This window comes from Staurois parvus, unplaced genomic scaffold (genome assembly GCF_062004578.1).
Source record: "Staurois parvus isolate SC_StPar_1 unplaced genomic scaffold, SC_StPar_1.0 ptg003970l, whole genome shotgun sequence".
Taxonomy (NCBI): Eukaryota; Metazoa; Chordata; class Amphibia; order Anura; family Ranidae; genus Staurois; species Staurois parvus.
In genome coordinates, this window is record NW_028321765.1 from 4053 (window position 1) to 26872 (window position 22820).

Genomic DNA, 22820 nt, shown 5'->3' on the forward strand with positions numbered 1-22820 from the left:
AGTCCTGCCATTTGCAGGCATCACAGAGCTGGTCCAGGGTTTGGAAAGATCCTGACCATATGGTCAAGATCCACCCAGAAGCCCGACCAGCCGATAGATCAGCCCGACCAGCCGATAGATCAGCCCGACCAGCCGATAGATCAGCCCGACCAGCCGATAGATCAGCCCGACCAGCCGATAGATCAGCCCGACCAGCCCCTAGATCAGCCCGACCAGCCCCTAGATCAGCCCGACCAGCCCCTAGATCAGCCCGACCAGCCCCTAGATCAGCCCGACCAGCCCCTAGATCAGCCCGACCAGCCCCTAGATCAGCCCGACCAGCCCCTAGATCAGCCCGACCAGCCCCTAGATCAGCCCGACCAGCCCCTAGATCAGCCCGACCAGCCCCTAGATCAGCCCGACCAGCCCCTAGATCAGCCCGACCAGCCCCTAGATCAGCCCGACCAGCCCCTAGATCAGCCCGACCAGCTGCACTGCTGAGAACCTGAGCCAACTGTTGCTGCCCCCTCCAGTGAGCTCTGCAGGGGCAGAGCAGAGAGTGGTGACTGACAGTTACCTCTGCTTACAGGAGGCTTGAGAACGGAGCGATCAGTGGTCTTCAAGACTGAGAACTGAGCTCTCAAAGCCTGTGAAGGACAGATTGCATCATTGGACCAATGCTGCATCCACCTAGGTGAGTATTTTTTTTTTCCCACAATCCCATAATTTTCAGATATACTCAAAGGCAAAAATAAATAGTTGGCTGAGGGGTTAGAATCTCGCTCAGGTTTTTATGGTCTGTATTCTAATAGCACATTAATTCTTAAGCTCTACAATCATTACACCGAGTATTAAATTTACAATAATGGGAACAAATGAAGATAGGTTACTGTGGCATCCCCTCACCTTTGTCTGGAAGACACTGCTCCACCGTTCTGCACTGTAGGGATTGGATGTGTCTCAGAGGGTGAAACCCATGCCCGCAGCAGCTTCTTGCCAGTGCTTTCCACCTTATCAGAAACATCAGTGATTGGGTTTGCTGGAGATTCGGTGTTAGAATTGTTAGTTTTGTCATTTGGAATAGATACGGAAGTGACTGAAGAGCTAGGGTAGGTGTTGGGAGCAGAAGTCTCAGGTGGATGTTGGTGGGCCGAATCACTCATCTCCACTTCACTATTAATAACTTCAGAGGGTTTACCCTTCGAGTTCTCCAAGGATTCTCCAGCGATCTGTTTTGCAGAGCTGCCCGCTTTCTGTGTTTTGGTATCAGATTGTTTATCTTTAGCATCTAACTGCTCATCATCAGAAGGCACTTCTGGATTTTCTGGAATGACTGGAAGTTCTTCTAGTCTGTAACTATATTCTTCAATCAGTGGACTGGACATCTTTAGGTTGGCTCCAATGGGGCTATCAACTGGAGTAGCCCCGGCACGAGCAGCATGTTCTATGATGGATTCCGGCATGGATGTCTCCACAGGCTGAGGATCTGGTGGGGTGGTGGATCCAGAATCCAAAGCTTTATGAACTTTCCCACTTCTAGGTGCTGGTTTTGGACCCACTTGCTTTTCTTCCGGTTTTTCTTTATTGGAAGTAGACTGCAATCTTGGTGTTGGCTTTGGCACATCTTTAACAGCAGTGCTAGGCTTGTCTTTACTTTCTTCAGTTAGTACAGCTTGAGGGGCCTTAGCTGCCACATCTTCATTTTGACTCCCAGCATCATCCCTTCCATTGTTTTCTGGAAATAATTCAGGATCATCTTCCATGGATAAGGTCTGGTGCACAGGAAATATACCCTTCACAAGCTCTTCATCTACAACATTTTCTTCATCTTTACTGCTTGGCTTGCCCTTGATCTGGTCAAGAAGAGACTTTACATAGGTTTTCTTTCCTTTGCTCTTTTCACTAAAGGGGGCGACAACATTGACCTCTTTAGGGTCTGGAGGTTTGATGGAAGAGTTGCCAGATCTCCAAAACAAAGGCAGAGAAGGCTTCTCGTTGTCAGAAGATCCCTCATGGGTGTCGTCAGTCTTCACCACTGGAGGGGTTTGAGGAAGGGAAGAACCTTTATCAACGGAGTGAGGAGTGTAAGTACTGCTGGATGCCTGAGGAGGAGAAGTGTCCTGCCCACCAGAGAAAGAAGCAGCAAAAAAAGTAGTAATATCAGATAAAGACTCAGAAGAAAGCCTGGCTTTGGTTTCAGCCTCTGAAGACACGTCCAGTCTGTAAAGAGGACAAAATAAAGAAAATCTGCAGGTCAGTTACCTAGCAGACGTACAATATACAGGACATTGTTTACAGCAAACTACGAATACAAAAGAAGCAATAAAGCAACACTTAGAGGATCTAGTCACACATTAATCCACATGCCTCAGTGTGTAGGGCAGGGCTTACTCACAGGATGGAAATTCACAGTACAACAGGTTTCACTGCACATTACTGCATTGCCATTCATTAACCTCCCTAGCGGTCTGATTATGTCAGTATTTCTGTGCTCAAAGCGGTACATTTTTTTGCATGGAAATATGTATTTTTGTTATTGTAGGCTGTAATTTTTAGGAATAATTCCCTGAAATCTGTCCGAACAAGAGTCTAGTAAACATCCCGGGGAGGATAAAATTTGAAACACGAAATCATAAATTATAAAAAATAAATGTAATTCAATAATATAATCAAACCAAAAACACTGAAATGTGAAATAGAGCGCCAAGTTCGCCCATCGCTGAGCTCAGTCGCAGAATCGTTTTCAGTATCTGATGAGGAATTTCCCCCACCAATCATTATCACTCAATTCTGCAAGTGGTTCTGATTTACTATCGCTGTTCTCTAGCCGCTCTAAAACCGCGTCTGACCTAAAGGGACGCTTTTTGGACGCCATGGACGTTTCTCAGTTTCCAGGCAGAAAGGGCGGTAAAAATGCAGGCAGGGCGCCGGACAAAGCACTCGGCACACAATGTATGTGAAATGGTTTGATACAGGAATGTTATACGATGTGATTTTAGTGGATTTAGTGAATGTCACTTTTTACAATTTTTAATTTCCCGCCAGTTCCATCCCCCGTACGTCCCGACGTCGCAGGGAACGGAACCCGGAAGATGATTGCCGGCATCGGCCGGAGGACATTACAGGGGACACTGCAGGGGGGACATCGCGGGAGCGCAGGACAAGGTAAGTGAAACAGGGAATCCCGGAGCAACGCTGCAGTGTATTCCAGAGTGTAGCTCAGGGGGGGTTACCGCTTGTTGTGCTGAAACTTTACCCCGAGCTACACTCAGGAATACCGCCAGGGGGGTTAAAAAGGCACTCCAAGCAAAGCCACACAGATGATTGCTAGATGTGCCCAAGTTGCCAAAACTAGTACAGGCAAACCAGTGAACATAAACAGGTAGCAATGCCTCACAACAGTGCGGATCCAGCATTACATACAGCATATCGCCACCACAGAATTCTGTATACAATCTGCCGAATGTGAAACTCTTCCGTTGTGTAACTATATAGCCCTATCCAATGAGGTCCACTTACCAATATTTCAGGCGGACCTGATCGGATGGTCTGTATCCCTATGGACCAGCAGGTGTAAATGGACCATTTACACCCGCTAATCTGCGGGTGTTAACAAAAAAAAAAAAAAAAAGCCGGTAATTACATTTAAAAACTGGCACGGACCTATAGTGACAGCAACTTTTTTTCACTTTTTTCTGACCTCCGGAACGGATTAATTGGTTTTCAATGCATTTACGAATTAATTTTTAATCATGTCCCCGTACAGTATTTATGCCTTAAAAGACCCTTTTTTTTTAATTTGTTCAAAACTTTATAAGAACGGAACAGATTAATTGGTTTTCAGTGCATTCCTATGGGAAACCACATTTTGGTTTATGAATTTTTTGCAATAAGAAACATCCCGCAGAAAGTATTACATTCATAAACGGAGGTACACCTGCAGATAGAAAAGTACTGTATATCATATTTACTTGTTTTAAACTGACTTTTAAATCACTTCTTGGTTTTTGGCCTAGGCCAAAAATGATGTCATACATCCCAGAAATCTACATGGTAGGAGGGGCTGTCTCAGGTAATCACAACACTCCCCCCACCCCCACAGCCTGCATGTCAGATGGATTCAAGGCAGTAAATACTACATGAGTCACCTGCCCTTACTCAAGATGGCCGCGGGTGTTTTTCAAAGTGATTTCTCAGCAAAATAAAGCTTTGAGACAGATGGGGGGGGGGGGGGGGGGGGGAACCCAAATCGTGGTGTGTGCGTGGTGCTCATAGGCAGTGTACTTCTGCTTTAATCTCACCCTATGTTTATTTTTGACATGACAGTTATGTTTTGCAGTCAGCATGGGAAGCAACTAGGGGCTATGATAGTATTTTTTTTTTTTTTTTTATTTAAAATAGAAGAAAACCTAACAATTAGCATCTTTGGAAGGGTAACGGCACGCAAAGATAAAAATTGGGATATGCCAAAGGAGGAAGAAGAGAGAAATAGAAAAAGGAGAGTGAAAGAAAGGAGGAGAGAAAGAAGGAAAGAAAAGGAGAGTGAAAGAAAGGAGGAGAGAAAGAAGGAAAGAGAAAAGAGTGAAAGAAAGGAGGAGAGAAAGAAGGAAAGAGAAAAGAGTGAAAGAAAGGAGGAGAGAAAGAAGGAAAGAGAAAAGAGTGAAAGAAAGGAGGAGAGAAAGAAGGAAAGAGAAAAGAGTGAAAGAAAGGAGGAGAGAAAGAAGGAAAGAGAAAAGAGTGAAAGAAAGGAGGAGAGAAAGAAGGAAAGAGAAAAGAGTGAAAGAAAGGAGGAGAGAAAGAGAAAAGAGTGAAAGAAAGGAGGAGAGAAAGAGAAAAGAGTGAAAGAAAGGAGGAGAGAAAGAGAAAAGAGTGAAAGAAAGGAGGAGAGAAAGAGAAAAGAGTGAAAGAAAGGAGGAGAGAAAGAGAAAAGAGTGAAAGAAAGGAGGAGAGAAGAGAAAAGAGTGAAAGAAAGGAGGAGAGAAAGAGAAAAGAGTGAAAGAAAGGAGGAGAGAAAGAGAAAAGAGTGAAAGAAAGGAGGAGAGAAAGAAGGAAGGAAGAAAGGAGGAGAGAAAGAAGGAAGGAAGAAAGGAGGAGAGAAAGAAGGAAGGAAGAAAGGAGGAGAGAAAGAAGGAAGGAAGAAAGGAGGAGAGAAAGAAGGAAGGAAGAAAGGAGGAGAGAAAGAAGGAAGGAAGAAAGGAGGAGAGAAAGAAGGAAGGAAGAAAGGAGGAGAGAAAGAAGGAAGGAAGAAAGGAGGAGAGAAAGAAGGAAGGAAGAAAGGAGGAGAGAAAGAAGAAAGAAAGGAGGAGAGAAAGAAGAAAGAAAGGAGGAGAGAAAGAAGAAAGAAAGGAGGAGAGAAAGAAGAAAGCGCAGCCTTTGCCAGGAGACACCTTATGGCAGCCAGCCTTTCTCAACTAGGGTTCCTCCAGACTTGGCGAGGAGTTCCTGGAGTTGAGCTGCGGCTAGCTGACCTATCAGATGGTGCCGGCATGGTAGTGCCACTTGGCAGGACTGCAAGGACGTCATTCTAGCCACCCCTGTAAGGGGGGCATTCTTCCCACCACCAATGTACGGGGCATTTTCTCAATAAATTTAGTAGGGGTTTCCCTGAGATCTGAAAATTTCTTCAAGGGTTCCTCTGGGGTAAAAAAGGTTAAAAGAATTGCTGTATATACATAATATAGGAAGGCAGCCTTTCTCAAAGTGACTATAGCTTGGCTGTTCTGTACACACACACACACGTGCAGCAGGTAAGTCACAGCACCAACTTACCATCTGAACGGATGGAATCAAGAGATCTGCCCTGGAGGTCACCATGTCAATAAAAGAGGGTTAACAGAAACCAGCCGAGAATTCTGCTTCCTCACCGCAGAACAAAAACACCATCTGGGTGTGTCTATTGGCCTTGTGCCCGGTGACTTCATACCAATGTAAATGATTAACAGCGAATGCCGAGCACCAGGAGAGAGGACACGGCTTTCCTTCACAACACATAGGCCTGTCAGTAGGTTATACAATGACAGGACAGAGATCTCCACCCACAGTCCTATGAAAAACTACAGCTCGGGCCTGGTCATATGGTCACCTGTCCAGGGACGGGATCAGCAACAAATCCTGGCTGCCAAGGCTTGCCAAACAGAGCCAGGAAAACAGCGATGTAAGCCGTGTGGTGTGATCGCCCCTCTAATATGGTTTGTTTACAGACATCACTGACCACTCTACACTTGGGTTCTACAGTCAGGGAAGAATTCTGGGGTTCCTTTGGCCGAACAGGAAATTTATATATGTGTTCACATAACACATTACAAAAAAAAAATAAAATATGTAAAGCACTGCGTACATTGACGGCATTATACAAAGTACCTGATATATATATATATATATAGCAATATTATATGTGGTGTGCAGGGTGGGAGCAATATAGCGGGCGGAGAGTGAGAAGGATCAGAAGAGAGGAGGATCAGCAGAACAGGGGGGTTACTACTAAGTGGGCGAACAGCAGAGCTAGGGGTTACTACTGAGCAGGGGGATCAATAAAGCTGGGAGTTATTATTGAGCCAGGGATCTACTGAACGAAAGTACCAAAAAAGCTGGGGATCTGCTGACTAGGGGTACTACTGAGCTGGGGGACCAGGGCAGATGAAACTAGCAACGATACATGTGGGGTGCAGCATGGGAGCAATATAGCAGGTGGTGAGTGGGGACTGGAGGATCAGCAGATCTGGGGTTACTACTGAGCAGGTGATCAGCAAAGCTGGGAATTACTACTGAGTGGGAGATCAGCAGAGCTGGTGGGGGGGGGGGGTCACTACTGAGCCAGGGAGCTGCTGAACGAGGGTATGAATGAGCTGGGGATCTGCTGAGTTGGGGGGTACTACTGAGCTGGGGGACCAGGACAGAAAACAATTAGCAATATCATACGTGGTGTGCAGCATGGGAGCAATATAGCATACGGTGAGTGGGGACTGGAGAAAGGAGGATCCGCAGAGCTGGGGGTTACTACGGAGCAGGGGATCAGCAAAGCTGGAAATTACTACTGAGTGGGAGATCAGCAAAGCTGGGGTTACTACTGAGCCAGGGATCAGCTCAACAAGGATAACAAAAAGCTGGGGCTCTGCTTAGTTGGGGGTACTACTGAGCTGGGGGACCAGGGCAGAAGAAACTAGCAATGATACATGTGGTGTGCAGCATGGGAGCAATATAGCAGGTGGTGAGTGGGGGACTGGAGGATCTGCAGATCTGGGGTTACTACTGAGCAGGGGATCAGCAAAGCTGGGAATTACTACTGAGTGGGAGATCAGCAGAGCTGGGGGAGTCACTACTGAGCCAGGGAGCTGCTGAATGAGGTATGAATGAGCTGGGGATCTGCTGAGTTGGGGGGGGTACTACTGAGCTGGGGGACCAGGGCAGAAGAAAACTAGCAATATCATACATGGTGTGCAGCATCGGAGCAATATAGCAGGCGGTGAGTGGGGACTGGAGAGAGAAGGATCAGCAGAGCTGGGGATCTGCTGAACAAGGGTACGAATGAGCTGAGGATCTGCTGAGTGGGGGGGTACTACTGAGCTCCTATAACCGAAAATCACACACAGGGCATTTGCCATGCTTCATTCATTAAAGCATCACAGGAGCAACAAACATTGAAGCAGCATGTTGAAGCGGTAGGCGCGGTTACAAGTCGAAGCAAGCGTACCCGAGCCCCAATTGTGTTCCTATACATAAACTAGTTCCCATCATTTGCTCATTTACATTCATGAAAGTATTACACACCTGGGTTTGACAGCAGAGGTTTTAGAATTCCTTTCACTAGGCAGAGGTTCTGGTTTTTTCTCCACCATATCCTCCTCAAATGGGTTCAGTGAGGTCTTCTTGCTGGTTTCTTCTGTAAGGCGCTGCCCATTGGATGCTTTGGGTTCCTCTTTCTTCGAGGGGACGGCAGTAACCTGTTCATTCTCTGCCGGTTTGGGCGTTTCCCTTTTCCCAGTAACAAATGACAACAAAGACGACTTCTTGTTTTCCGGTTTCTTATTGTCCTTCTTTTCTTCTTTTGGGACATCGGAGATCAGTGGAGGACTTTTTGATCTTGGCTCCTCAACCTGCGGTGTTTGGGTCGCCGGCTGTTCAGAAGACTTGAGGGAAGAATTAGAAGTGGAAGACGTCATCCCCTTCTCATTACCACTGGATGGGTTTACTGTCTCCTTGGATGGCTTGAAGGACAGATTCTCAGCTGAAGCATAAAGTGGACTTTTCCGGGGGATCTGGGGAGAGTTGGTCAAAGAACTGTCCTTGGAACTGTCACTTTTGGGTTCCGACTCCTCCATGTACACGTGATTTCCATTGATACACAAGTTGGATCGAGTCATTGGGTCATTCTTGGACTTCAAGCCGCTGAATATAGACAGTCCATCCTTCTTGTTTCCGGAGGTGATCTGATTCCACTGCTTGGTGTCTGCGCTGGCCGTTCTTTTGTGACTGATTATTGGAATGTGAGGAAATCGTCCTGAAATGAAAAAAGGATTTTTTATATTTAATTGAACAGACTTAAAGTGGTTGTAAACCCACCATATACCCAGTGCAGATCAAAACAAATCCTCCTTCATAAGTTGTACTTATCTGCAGTCTTCTCTATATGCAAAATTTATAAAGCTTGTCTGACAGTTCACAGGGGGAAAAAAAAAAAAAAAAAAAAAAAACGACCAGTGGTAAAATTACACTCTGCAGAGCTCCGTGAGGAGAGTTCTGAGAGCTGATTGGAGGGAACAGACACCTCCTCCACATGGCTCACAGGCTGTCAATCACAGGTTGTGTGCTGCAGCTCCCGTGTCACCATTCTTTGGGTCAGGACAAAAAACTTGTCAGATGCGATTCCTGATTGAGGAAGGAGGCAGCAGACAGAAATGACACTTAGCACTCTGGATTGAACTGACCAGACCATATATAGCTTGCTGTGCTGCAACCCTCTGAAGTACTAGTGTCAACAGATCTGGGACTTGCTGGCTCACATGAAAGCTGAATTCCAGAAATTCAGGCACTTTGTAGAAAAGGTCATGAATACGGAGTTAAGTCCAACAGGATATGTACCACCTCCTGGACTTCATTTACATTTAACCAATATTGCAATCTCAATCTCAGAGAAGACACTAAGGAAAGAAGCACACAAACCAGCTATGCCAGCCCTACCCTTCTGCTGCACATTAACAGAAGCCTTCGTATTTTGGTAAGGACTTCTTATGATACAAAGGCTTCTGTGATTGGGCAAGAGGTGAGCAGGAGCAGACGTATCAGCTGCAGCAACTCTACACTTGAAGACCCTGAGACGACAACGTCCAGCGTTGGAGCTCTAAAAGCCATCTTCCTGGAGAATACCCTGTCAGGCATAAATTACAGAGATAAGTCCAAGAGGTGGCAGACACCTCATTGGACTTAACTCATCATATGCTTGCATTTTTTTTTTTTTGTACAAAGTAGCTTAATTCTTGGTGTTCAGCTTTAACAACTAGCCCACCGGGCACTTCTACCCCCTTCCTGCCCACCGGGCACTTCTACCCCCTTCCTGCCCACCGGGCACTTCTACCCCCTTCCTGCCCACCGGGCACTTCTACCCCCTTCCTGCCCACCGGGCACTTCTACCCCCTTCCTGCCCACCGGGCACTTCTACCCCCTTCCTGCCCACCGGGCACTTTCCTGCTTTCAGCGCTGTTGCACTTTGAATGACAATTGCACAGTCATGCAACACTGTACCCATATGAAATTTTTATCATTTTTTTGAGACAGATAGCGCTTTCTTTTGGTGGTATTTAATCACCTCGGGGATTTTTAGTTTAGTTTTTGTTATACAATTATTTAAAATAAGCGATTTTTCTCCTTCACTGATGTGCGCTAATGAGGCTGCACTGATAGACACTGATGAGGAGGCACTGGTAGGTTGCACTGATGGGCACTGACAGGCATCACTGATACATGACACTGATTGGCGGCACTGACAGGCATTGATAGGTGGCACTGACGGGTGACATTGAAAGGCAGCTCAGATGGGCACTGATATGTGGCATTAATGTGGCACTGGCGGGGCCACACTGATCATCAGTGTCCTGATGATCAGGGCACATGTCCCCTCCGTGGAAAGCCGATTACCGGCTCTCCTCTCCTCTGTCAGCGTGACAGCTCGAGAGGAGAGAAATGCAGATAACCGGGATTTCCCTGTTCACATGTGATCAGCTGGGATTGGACACAGCTGATCACATGACCGAGCCGACATCTTCGGCTCTTTCCGTGATCCGCTGCGTCCGAGGGACACAGTGCACCTGCGATCGCCGCGCATGCGCAGTGAGAATGGTAGGATGTCATATGACGTCCTATCAGGACGAGAGAACCACCTTGTGCCCGTCATTGTACTATAGGGCTGGCGGGAGGTGGTGAAACGACACTTTGGTACTAAACGTGCCTTTGGGTCTTACTCTCCGTACGGTGATACTACACTAAAACTGCAAGAAGCCTCAGAAGAACTAAGCACTACCTTAACCTCAGAAAGGAAAGTGTACATTTTTTTTTTTTCTTTTCCCTTTCAATCTGGTACAATATAGTCCTACTGCAGGGACATATTCTAATTTTCCTCTATGGATACTAGTGATGCACCGAAATGAAAAATTCTGGTGCCGGAAACCGAAAATTCAAAAATGCATTTAGCCGAAAACGCGCAGTTTAAAAATGAATATATAGTTTTTGGAAAAAAAAAATACACTTTGATACACCCCCCCCCCCACACACACACACACACACACACACACACACACAAACACCTCAAACATAATATATACCCCATTTGTTTTGTAAAGTAAGAGGATGTTACGGCGAGTAAATAGATGCCCAACACGTCACGCTTTAAAATTGGAATGGCATGAAACTGAGGTACTTAACCTCCTCCCGTCCAGCCATTGTACATAAATGGCCAGACGGTGGCAGCGGAGGGTTGGGTGGCTGTTTATAAACAGCCTCCCCACCCCCGGCTTGTGAGCACGCAGCACCACAATCCGGTGCCCACTGTGGAACACCGATCGTTGTACGGGACATCTGTGAGAGGTCCCAATCATGTGATCACTGATTGGCCAATCAGTGATCACATGCAGAGTAGTAAGCAAGATGTCACATGGTACAAGGCTATTCACAACAGCCTTGTACCATGTGACAAGCTGTGACCAATCACAGCTCACACAGCATTTCTCAATGGCTGCAAGAATGCAGCCAGAGAGAAGGAGAAATGATTGCTTATACCGCCTTTATGGGTGTAAAAGCAATCAGTGTAAAAAAAAAAAAAAAAAAAAGTTTAAAAATTATAATTTTTGGTTATAAACTAATTTGGGTTATTTTTTTTTTTTTTACTAAACAGATAAAAGAATACATTTTGGCCAATATTTATGATGAAATATTATTTGCAAAATTTTATAAGAAAAACCCCTTTCTAAATTTTTGGACTTTTCATTTGCATAGCAAAAAAATCCCAGCGGTGAGTAAATACCACCAAAATAAAGCTTTGTCTGTCTCAAACAAATGCTAAAAAAATTCATATGGGTACAGTGTTGCATGACCGCGCAATTGTCATTCAAAGTGTGACAGCCCTGAAAGCTGGCCTGGATGGGGGTGAAAGTGTCCGGACTGGAAGTGGTTAAAAATCCCCATGGGTGATGGTTTAAAAATTTCTACAGGTTAGCAGTGTAAAGTTAGAGGAGTTCTAGTGTGAAAATTATTGCTCTTGATCTTTTTCGTGGCGATAAAGATGTGGGTGTGGGGGGGGGGGGGGGGGGGACGACATTAAATACATTTTTTTTAATAAGTTTAATGTCTCTATGCCCAGCGCCAGGATCAATGGTTTCTCCGGTAAGACTGAACTACTGAGCGGAGGACAGGTGGATTTGAGGGGCGGGTATTTTTTCGGCACCTCTATCAGTGCTTTTCTTCATTTTGGCTGAAAGGGGTGTTTTCAGCGGAAACATTTCGGCCACCGGAAATTTTGGTGCATCCCTAATGGATACCCAACAGATGAGGCATGACACCATCGTCAGTCAGGTATATGTAGATAGAGCCCCATTAGTCCATCAATATACCCCGAGTACTCACTCTCGGACACGGGGGATCCTGAGGCTTGCCTGAAGTCGGATGAGAAGTCACCAGGCCTCAGTACAGTTCTCTGGGAGGGGGATGGTGGAAGTGTTGGAAGGACAGACATGGACTGGGAAAGCGAGTTCTTCTTCAGTCCCGGCTTGGAGAACAAGGTCTTCAGCTTGGATTTCTTCTTCTCTGCCTCAGGCATCTCTGTGTCGCTCTCGTCGCTGTATTGGTTCATGCTGGGGACAATGGCGGACGCCGTGTCGGGCAAACCATCCTGCCGCTTTCCTTTTATCTTGTCCTTCAGCTTGCCAAAGGGTGAGCGCGATTTCTCCTTCATGGAGAGGTCAAACAAACTGGCCGTCATGTTGTTCCTGATGAACTGGACCTCCACCTCTATCTGACCGCGATCCTTCTCTTTCTTGCCTGGCTTCGATTTCAGAGGATACCATCTAGAGGACAAGAAAGGAAGAAAAGGAAATGGAATTACATGGCGCCCAAAAAGAAACACTTTAACCACTCATCTGCTGGGGCAATTACCACCCCCCCTTATTGTAAACCCCTCAAAAGATATCGAAAAGTCACAGCCCTGGAGAATAAAATGGTGGGAGTTCCAAGCTTTAGTTACACGAGCAGCCATTTACCAAATGCATATTATCAGGAAATCAAAAACTAAAATCAGTTTTAGGGAAAGCAAAAAACAAACAAACAAACATTCTATCCAACTATTTTGGTAAAATATAAGAGATGAAGTTGCGGCAATAAAATAGATTACAAAGACGACACGAACCTTCCAATTGCACATGGCTGTGTGACAAGTGTTTTGCATTTCATATTTAACACCTTCCCACCCGGCCTATAGCAGATTGATAGCTGGGCGGGACACTCGCCCTTGTGACTGGGCTTCATAGGACGTCTAGTCAAAATGATCCGCTCACATGTGTCCGTCACCGGCTCTGTCTGCGGGACACAGCCAATGACATCACTACACCGACCCAATGTCATGTGACAGCATGTCATCACAGGTCAACTGTATACAATGGACAGCTTCCTGTCATGCCATCATCCATTGTATACAATGGTCAGCTGTGACTGGTCAAGGCAGTCACATGATACAGACAAAGCCAATCACAGCCCATCTGTATCATGTGATCAGCTTTGCCCAAATCACAACAAAAGACTGAAAGAATCAGTTACATTCAGTAAGGGCTCGTTCACACTAGGCTGTTTTGCCAACGCTTGCCAAACGCCCCTATAGCGTTTGGCAAGCGTTGGTCCGGTGTTTGCGGAGCGTTAACGCTCCGCAAACGCCGCATGCGCGGTTTAGCGGCGGTTGCTAGGCGTTTGCCGAGCGTTAATAACGCCCCACAAACGCCTATAATGCATTTGAGTGGTGTTACCGCTCCGCAAACGCCCCGCAACCGCGTCGCAACCGCCGGCCGGGCGTTTGCGGAGCGGCACCATAGACGAGAATAGGAGGCTTCAAAGCCTCCTGACTCGACCAGAGGCGTCCGTTTTGCCGCGACGCAAACGCTCCTGTTAGAACAGCACAATGTGCTGTAATGTGCAGAATTGGCAGAGGCGTTTGGGAAGCGGTAAAAACGCTTCCCAAACGCCTCTCTGCCGCCGGCACACAAGGCTAGTGTGAACGTAGCCTAACAATGATATACATTGGTACTAGCAATCATGTGTATACAAAAACACCCCCATGAGGATAGAGTTCTATCCTGAGCACTCGCCCAGAGTAGTTCAATGTTGCTATGGTAACATTGTATTGCTTTGGTCAGTGTGCTGCAAAATAAAGTCGTGAAAATAAATAAAAAGCAAACATTTTGAAAAAATTAAAAAAAAAAAAAAAGTTTTATTTTTTCCAAAGGATTGTTTGATTTTTTTATTTTTCAACACACTGACCAAAGCAATACAAACAAAATCCTTTGGAAAAAATAAAAAATTCTTTTTAAAATAATTAATTAAATTTTTTCAAAATGTTTATTTTTATACGACTATATTTCAGCACACTGACCAAAGCAATACAATGTTACCATAGCAACTCTGAACTACTCTGGGCAAGTGCTCAGGATATAGAACTATCATGATGGGGTTTTTTTTTTTTTGCTAAACAAAACAAAAAAAAAAAACAAACAAACACCTCACACTGTTGAAACACTTTTCTTCGTTTGGTTATAAAATTTTGCAAATAAATAACAAACATTCATAAGTTTAGGTCAAAATGTATGCTGCTAATTTTTCTTCAATAAGTCGCAGAATACATTTTGACCTAAATTTATGAATGTTGTTTATTTGCAAAATTGTATAACAAACGAAGAAAAGTGTGTTTCAGTGTCATGTGTTTATTTTATTTCGCAAAAAAAAAAAAAAAAAATTATATAATAAATAATAATAATAATAATAAATATATATTTTATTATATTTTTTTTTTTTGCGAAATAAAACACGACACTGTTGAAACACACTTTTCTTCAAATATATATATATTTGATTAAATATCACCAAAAGAAAGCTCTATTTGGTGTGAAAAAAAAAAAAAAAAAAAAAAAAAAAAAAAAGATAAAAATCTCATATGGGTAGTGTTGCATGACCACGCAATTGTCAAAGTGTGATAGTGCTGAAAGCTGAAAATTGGCCTGGATAGGAAGGGGGTGACAGTGCCCAGTATTGAAGGGGTTAAACGGAATGTGTTTTACAAGGTGAGGGTTCACAGACTTCATGGTAAAAATGTAAAGCCTCCTCTAATTAACGAGCTGAAGTGCTTCTATCCGTGGCGCTGAAGTGCTACCCGCGGCGCACAATCCCAGGTGCTGTATAATACAGAGCAATCCTGACAGTATCACATTCAAACATTCCAGCCAGCAGCAGGTCTATCATTTACAGGTGACTTCAGTAACCTTCGTGCCGAAAGTGTCAACAGAAAGCCGTGTCATAGTTTCAGTGTTTGCAGAAGGCCACGCCGGGCGCTCACTCTGCAGATTCAGGTTTACCCTTCAGAAATGACAAATGAGAGGAGAGCCGTGTACAGGAGCAGGAGACGTACGGCCCCGGCACTTCTGCGTGTTCAGAGACACGGTGGGCAGGTCCGGTCTACCTGACAATAGACGACAGGCGTACCTCGGTTTATGAATTTAATTCGTTCCGCGGGACTTTTCCTATCGTGAAACATTTGTAAACCAAAACGCGGTTTCCCATAGGAGTGCACTGAAAACCAAATTAGTTAATCTGTTTGAGATCAGAAAAAAAAAAAAAAAAAAAGTCTTCTGTTCAAAAAAACTTTATAAAGTGCACATTAACCTCCTTGGGGGTCCAACTAATCAATACTTTTGAAAGTCAGAGCGGTACATTGTTTTGCGTGGAAAGGTTTTATTTTGTAGGCCTGTAATTCTTAGGAATAACTCACTTAAATCCGTCCAAAGTCTAGTAAACATCCCCGGAATGAAAGTTTGAAACATGAAATCATAAATTATAATAAATTCAATAATGTAATCAAACCAAAAACACTGAAATGTGAAATAGAGCGCCAAGTTCGCACATCGCTGAGCTCAGTCGCAGAATCCTTTTCAGTGTCTGATGAGGAATTTCCCCCACCAATCATTATCACTCAATTCTGCAAGTGGTTCTGATTTACTATCGCTGTTCTCTAGCCGGTCTAAAACCGCGTCTGACCTAAAGGGACGCTTTTTGGACGCCATGGACGTTTCTCAGTTTCCAGGCAGAAAAAAAACAGAAATAAAGTTGAGTGTGAATGAGCCCCAACTCTTGCCAAATGCCCCTATGGTGTTAGACTGATTGTGAAGTGTTAACGCTCCTCAAATGCTCCCAAAACGTCCTATGCACAGTTTTGAGCTGTTTGCCAAGCGTTAAAACCGCATCAAACTTAAATGGTTTAATGCTCCGCAAACACCTGCCAGGCGTTTGCGGTGCGGCACCATAGACTTGAATGGGAGGCTTCAACTCCTTTTGTCTGAACCCGAGGCGTCAGTTTTGCCGCGACGCTAACGCTTCCGTGTGAACAGCACTGTGTGCTGCCATGTGCAGAATTTTCATAGGCGTTTAGGAAGTGTTTAACGCTTCTCAAACGCCTGCTGACAAAGCTAGTGTGAATGTCGCCTAAAAGTGCAGGCAGGGCGAAGCACCCGGGACAACATTCCGGGGAAATGGTTTGGATACAGTAATCTAATACTAACAGATTACAATGTATTGTGTGATGTCAATTTTTTTAGTTTTTTAATGTCCCGCCGGTTCCGGCCCCCTGCATACCGACACCCGCAGGGAACGGGACCCAGCATTGGCCGGCGGACACAGCGGGAGGACCTCGCGGAACAAGGTAAGGCTCGAGGGATCGCTACAGTGTAATTCCGAGTGTTGCTCGGGGTTACCGCTTTTGGTACTGAAAATAACCCCGAGCCACATTCGCGGGATTGCTGCCAGGAAGATTACAAGTAGAGATGAGCGAATCGAACTTGGCGAAGTGGAATTCGTTTCGAATATTAGGAAAAATTCGATTCGCACCGAATCCGAAAATTAGCAAACTTCGGATGCACGAATCGAATTTTTCCCGATCGGCCGATTTTCATCCCTTCTACAGCCGGCAAAAAGTGTCCCTGCAGAGAGCTCCGCTATTTCTGACAGTTCTCTGACAGTTCCTTCACATTTACAGCGGTTGAAACATTGTATCTATTTGTTTCCGAATAAAAACATCTGTATCCTAAATGGAAACAAATAGATACAATGTTTCAACCGCTGTAAATGTGAAGGAACTGTCAGAGAACTGTCAGAAATAGCGGAGCTCTCTGCAGATACACTTTCGCTGTACTGGAATTCTTCATCCTCATCCTCTTCATCCTCCTCATCCTCTTCATCATCGTGCCCCGTGACTGCCCAAATGAGTGAAGTGTGCGGTGATTCTAAGATCGACGGCACTCATCTGCATGTCATACTGACTGACAGTATTATTTCTCTTCCCCAGCAGACTCCAAGGGCATTTAAATTAAAGGTACAGTGTTCTGCACTAATATAAAGGCTCTCTGAAGCCTAGAAACCCTTTTAATAAGTTAAATTCGCAGCGAATAAATTCGCATCGAATCGAATTTATTCCGCAAATTCGGCGAATCAGCCGAATCAAATTTAATAATTCGCTCATCTCTAGTTACAAGGCATAGGACTGTACAGGGACATAAAAATAAATAAATTGTAACCCGAGCCATTATTTTCATTTGTAAACTGAAAAGTACATCAACCGAGGCGTTGGTAATCCGAGGTACGTCTGTACTACTGAATTTTGGGTGACAATTACCTGTGTTAGTTTTAAAGTATTTCCGGTGTCACCAGGGGCACAGCTGCCACCTAAGGCGGCATTTTACAGGGGGCTGTGTAGATTATGGAGCGTCACCTACATCCAGTATACAGCGCCATGTGCCGGCAGTGGTATGGGGACCTCCGGTCTGGTTTGCTGAAACAAGATTTGGGCTGTTCAGCCATTCCTAGAAAGCCTCAGTATTGTATAACTACAAGGCCTCCTCTGAGGGGCCGAGGTGGACGGATGACACCACAATCTTCACCTCACCCAGAGGAAGCTTTCCATTCACAGAATGAAGGTCTGCAGTATCCCAGGACAATTACATCTCTTTGTATTGTGACGTGAATACATCAAAACTGACCAGGTCTGTGGTGTCAGATGGTTTGTATGAGGGTTATTTTTGGTGTGGTCATCGAGGTGCAACTTGTGGTCACTGAGGCGCGATCCCCCTGCGATTTGTGGTCACTGAGGCGCGATCCCCCTGCGATTTGTGGTCACTGAGGCGCGATCCCCCTGCGATTTGTGGTCACTGAGGCGCGATCCCCCTGCAATTTGTGGTCACTGAGGCGCGATCCCCCTGCAATTTGTGGTCACTGAGGCGCGATCCCCCTGCAATTTGTGGTCACTGAGGCGCGATCCCCCTGTGATTTGTGGTCACTGAGGCGCGATCCCCCTGCGATTTGTGGTCACTGAGGCGCGATCCCCCTGCGATTTGTGGTCACTGAGGCGCGATCCCCCTGTGATTTGTGGTCACTGAGGCGCGATCCCCCTGTGATTTGTGGTCACTGAGGCGCGATCCCCCTGTGATTTGTGGTCACTGAGGCGCGATCCCCCTGTGATTTGTGGTCACTGAGGCGCGATCCCTGTGTGAGTTGTGATCCCCGTGTGAACTGTGGTCACCAAGGTGCGATCCGTGTGATTTGTGTTCATTGAGGTGAGACTTGTGGTCACTGAGGTGTGATCCCCGTGTGATTTGTGGTCACTGAGGTGTGATCCCCGTGTGATTTGTGGTCACTGAGGTGTGATCCCTGTGTGATTTGTGGTCACCAAGGTGTGATCCCCCTGCAACTTGTGGTCACTGAGGTGCAACTTGTAGTCATTGAGGTGCGATCCGTGTGAATTGTGGTCATCGAGGTGTAACCATTTGAAAGACTTCCATAGAACAAACAAATGACCGCACGTCTGATTCAGTCCCGAAACCAGAGGAAACGGCTCACACACTTCAAAAGATATAGAATGAGTGATGAAGGTGAGCCGCAGGTAACGAGTCCTATGACTGCAGAGCTCTATGAAGGCGGCACACCCAACATGACAAACACCCCAGACTAAAAATAACTCCAATCTCCGCAAAGCCCGGCCCGGATAATTGTGTGTCGGGTATGAAGAATGTCATGTTCCCCATTTTACAGCAGAGAACGTACAATCCGCTGTAATGACAGGAAGCTGTAAAGGTCTCAAAATATTTCCCTTTGTTTACCGACAATCTGCCAGCGTTGGTGTCACTCAAAATAGAACAAAGCCGGTGAGCTGTTAATTGTTTACCTACCAACCGTGTGATTGGGCCCAACCTAGACCTTCTGTGTGGATGAAGGTATCTGCAGCCGGGGGGCGTGGAGGACATCTCCCGCAGCCGGGGGGCGTGGAGGACATCTCCCGCAGCCGGGGGGCGTGGAGGACATCTCCCGCAGCCGGGGGGCGTGGAGGACATCTCCCGCACCCGGGGGGCGTGGAGGACATCTCCCGCACCCGGGGGGCGTGGAGGACATCTCCCGCACCCGGGGAGCGTGGAGGACATCTCCCGCACCCGGGGAGCGTGGAGGACATCTCCCGCACCCGGGGAGCGTGGAGGACATCTCCCGCACCCGGGGAGCGTGGAGGACATCTCCCGCACCCGGGGAGCGTGGAGGACATCTCCCGCACCCGGGGAGCGTGGAGGACATCTCCCGCACCCGGGGAGCGTGGAGGACATCTCCCGCACCCGGGGAGCGTGGAGGACATCTCCTCCAATAAATGTTAATAGCCAGTCTATTGCAGACGAGATATGAAAAGTCATTTCTGCAATAAAACACACAACAATCTTCTGTGGCATGTACACTGAGCTGCACATGTGCAGGAGTGATGTCATCCCACGCCAGCCAATCAAAAACAGCAGAAGACCGGCACCTGCATCTGGGACAACCCAGGGAGGAGATGCCGGTACTGCTGAGGGACCTCACAGGCACATGTGCAGCAGAAATGACAGCATCCCACGCCAGCCAATCAAAACATCTGAAGACTGGGACCTGGAAGAACCCAGGGAGAAGATGCCGGTACTGTCGAGGGACCTCAGACATGGTGGTTGGATCTACAGTGTGAGACAGGCAAGGCCTCTTCTGCAATAAACACTTGCCTGCCCATTCCCAATTTTCTGTAGCATGTACACTGAGCTGCACATGTGCAGAAGTGACATCCCATGTCAGCCAATCAAAACAGATTAAGACCGGCACCTGCACCAACCCAGGGAGAAGATGCCGGCACTGCTGAGGGACCTCATGTGCGTTCCATCGTTGGAACCAAGCATGGAGATATGCAAGGTCTCTTTGGGAATGAGCAGGTTAGTGTGCTTGTATTGCCAAAGAGACTTTGCATATCTCCATACTTGGTTCCAACGCACATGAGGTCCCTCAGCAGTGCCGGCATCTTCTCCCTGGGTTCCTTCAAAGGGCTGGTCTTCTGCGGTTTTAATTGCCCGGTGCGCGATGACGTCACTTCAGCACATGGCACAAAAGATTGGGAATGAGCAGGTTAATGTGCTTTATTGCCAATCTTCTGTGCCATGTACACCAAGCTGTGCATGTGCTGAAGTGACGTCATCACGCACCGGGCAATCAAAACAGCAGAAGACCAGCACTTTGAAGGAACCCAGGGAGAAGATGCCGGCACTGCTGAGGGACCTCATGTGCGTTGGAACCAAGTATGGAGATATGCAAGGTCTCTTTGCCAATAAAAGCACACTAACCTGCTCATTCCCAAAGAGACCTTGCATATCTCCATGCTTGGTTCCAATGATGGAACGCACATGGGGTCCCTCGGCAGTGCCGGCATCTTCTTGGTTTTCCAGGTGCTGGTCTTCAGCTGTGTTGATTGCCTGGTGGAGGAAGGCATGGCTCCTGCACACTTGCAAATTCGGTGCCTGTGAGGTCCCTCAGCTATACCGGCATTTCCTCCTTCCTGGGATGTTCCAGGTGCTGGTCTTCAGCCGCTTTTGATTGCCTGGTGCAGGATGACGTCACTTCAGCAAAAATCAGTGTACATGGCACAGATGACTGGGAATCGGCAGTTAAATCTTTACTGCAGAAAACACTTCACATGTCTCATACGTGTTTTCGTTCCAGCACTCACACCTGTGAGGTCCCTACAGCAGTACTGGCAGCTTCTCACTGGGGTCTTCCCGGTGCTGGCCTTAAGCCGTTTTTTGCTTGGCTAGTGCGGGATGACGTCACACCCATACATGCACAACACAATGTACATGTCACAGTAGATTGGGAATGGGCAGGTTATTGTGCTTTCATTGCCAATCTTTTGTGCCATGTACATCAAGCTGTGCATGTGCTGAAGTGACGTCATCACGCACCGGGCAATCAAAACAGCAGGAGACCAGCCCTTTGAAGGATCCCAGGGAGAAGATGCCGGTACCACCGAGGGATCTCACAACATTTAAAAATTGGAAGCAAGGCAAGTAATTGAGCCTTCCATTCTGCTTTAATAAGACCTTCGCTCTGGCATGTCCCCCCCCCCCCCCCCAACTGCATTATGAAAAGCCCCACTTTTTTTGGAACAGCCCTGCCCTCTGGCCACCTTTCCTGCCTAGACAAGTCTAGGTCTTGTGGCCTAATGGGATAACTAAATATATGCCAGTTGTCTGGAGGAGGAGAAGGACACGCCGCAGCCAGGAGTTGGAGCTGCCACACGTCATCATGGGCTGGCTGCCCGCTCACAAAGACGGAGGTGAACCAAGATGGCAGCATCAGACCCGAGCAGGGGGATCAATGCAGAAAAATGCTGGGGAGTATGTCAAACATTGCAGCATGCCCCATATGAGGGAGGAAAGGTCCTCAAAAACAATTTAGACGTCCGGCTCCCATAACCACTTTAAAAATCTATTCCCCGATCCATCTGCAGGTCAGGAAATCCGCCCTCAATGCGGAAATCTGACCACTGGAACCAGAATGTAGAGGAACCTGACCACTGGAACCGCAATGTAGAGGAACCTGACCACTGGAACCGCAATGTAGAGGAACCTGACCACTGGAACCGCAATGTAGAGGAACCTGACCACTGGAACCGCAATGTAGAGGAACCTGACCACTGGAACCAGAATGTAGAGGAACCTGACCACTGGAACCGCAATGTAGAGGAACCTGACCACTGGAACCACAATGTAGAGGAACCTGACCACTGGAACCAGACTGTAGAGGAACCTGACCACTGGAACCAGACTGTAGAGGAACCTGACCACTGGAACCAGACTGTAGAGGAACCTGACCACTGGAACCGCAATGTAGAGGAACCCGACCACTGGAACCGCAATGTAGAGGAACCCGACCACTGGAACCACAATGTAGAGGAACCTGACCACTGGAACCACAATGTAGAGGAACCTGACCACTGGAACCACAATGTAGAGGAACCTGACCACTGGAACCAGAATGTAGAGGAACCTGACCACTGGAACCACAATGTAGAGGAACCTGACCACTGGAACCAGACTGTAGAGGAACCTGACCACTGGAACCAGACTGTAGAGGAACCTGACCACTGGAACCCCAATGTAGAGGAACCTGACCACTGGAACCAGACTGTAGAGGAACCTGACCACTGGAACCCCAATGTAGAGGAACCTGTACAAACCGCAGATCATCATGACAGGAAGTGGCAGACAGCAGTATTAAACCAAAAAAAAAAAACGCCATAAATTGCATCTTACCAATCATTCCATGTGGCGGCTGCATTAGTTTTTTCTTAGGCTTTGCCCTCTATATTCACCTGTTGATCTGGCCAGTAACAGCTCCTGTATTAGAGCGCCCCCAACTCTGGATGAAGGGGCACAGGGAGGACCTATGAACAGCAGCATTGCGAGTCTGAGGGGAGGGGTGTTTGTTAATGTATTTAAATCTGCTAAACTACAGATAAAAGTTAATAATCAGTTGATTTACTTTTGGGATAAAAGGCTTTACATTAAATAAAAGCGGATTGTAAGCACCCCTGTCAGTGGTAACTGGTTTGTCTCATCCCTGTAAACCAATGCATTCTATTTGAGAGCTTCTGCTTTTGAAAAAGCATCAGACTTACTAGCTGGATCACCATATGGGGAAAAAAAAAAAAAAAAAAAAAAAAAACACACCACTAATCCTGCCATCATCTCTAAGAATTGGTCAGCTGCAATAAATAT

The 22820-nt window shown here is 46.6% G+C and overlaps 1 protein-coding gene across 1 annotated transcript; it reads right to left on the minus strand.

Moving 5' to 3' along the window:
• Positions 1 to 885: 885 nt before the first annotated feature.
• Positions 886 to 19442, minus strand: LOC149427145 (uncharacterized; the record flags this gene model as incomplete). The annotated part of the gene is made up of 4 exons (XM_089668214.1): positions 18940 to 19442; positions 12091 to 12530; positions 7747 to 8476; positions 886 to 2199 (listed from the first exon to the last, which is right to left on the minus strand). Coding segments are annotated over exons 1-4 (2987 nt in total), but the record flags the coding sequence as incomplete, so codon positions are not given.
• Positions 19443 to 22820: the final 3378 nt, after the last annotated feature.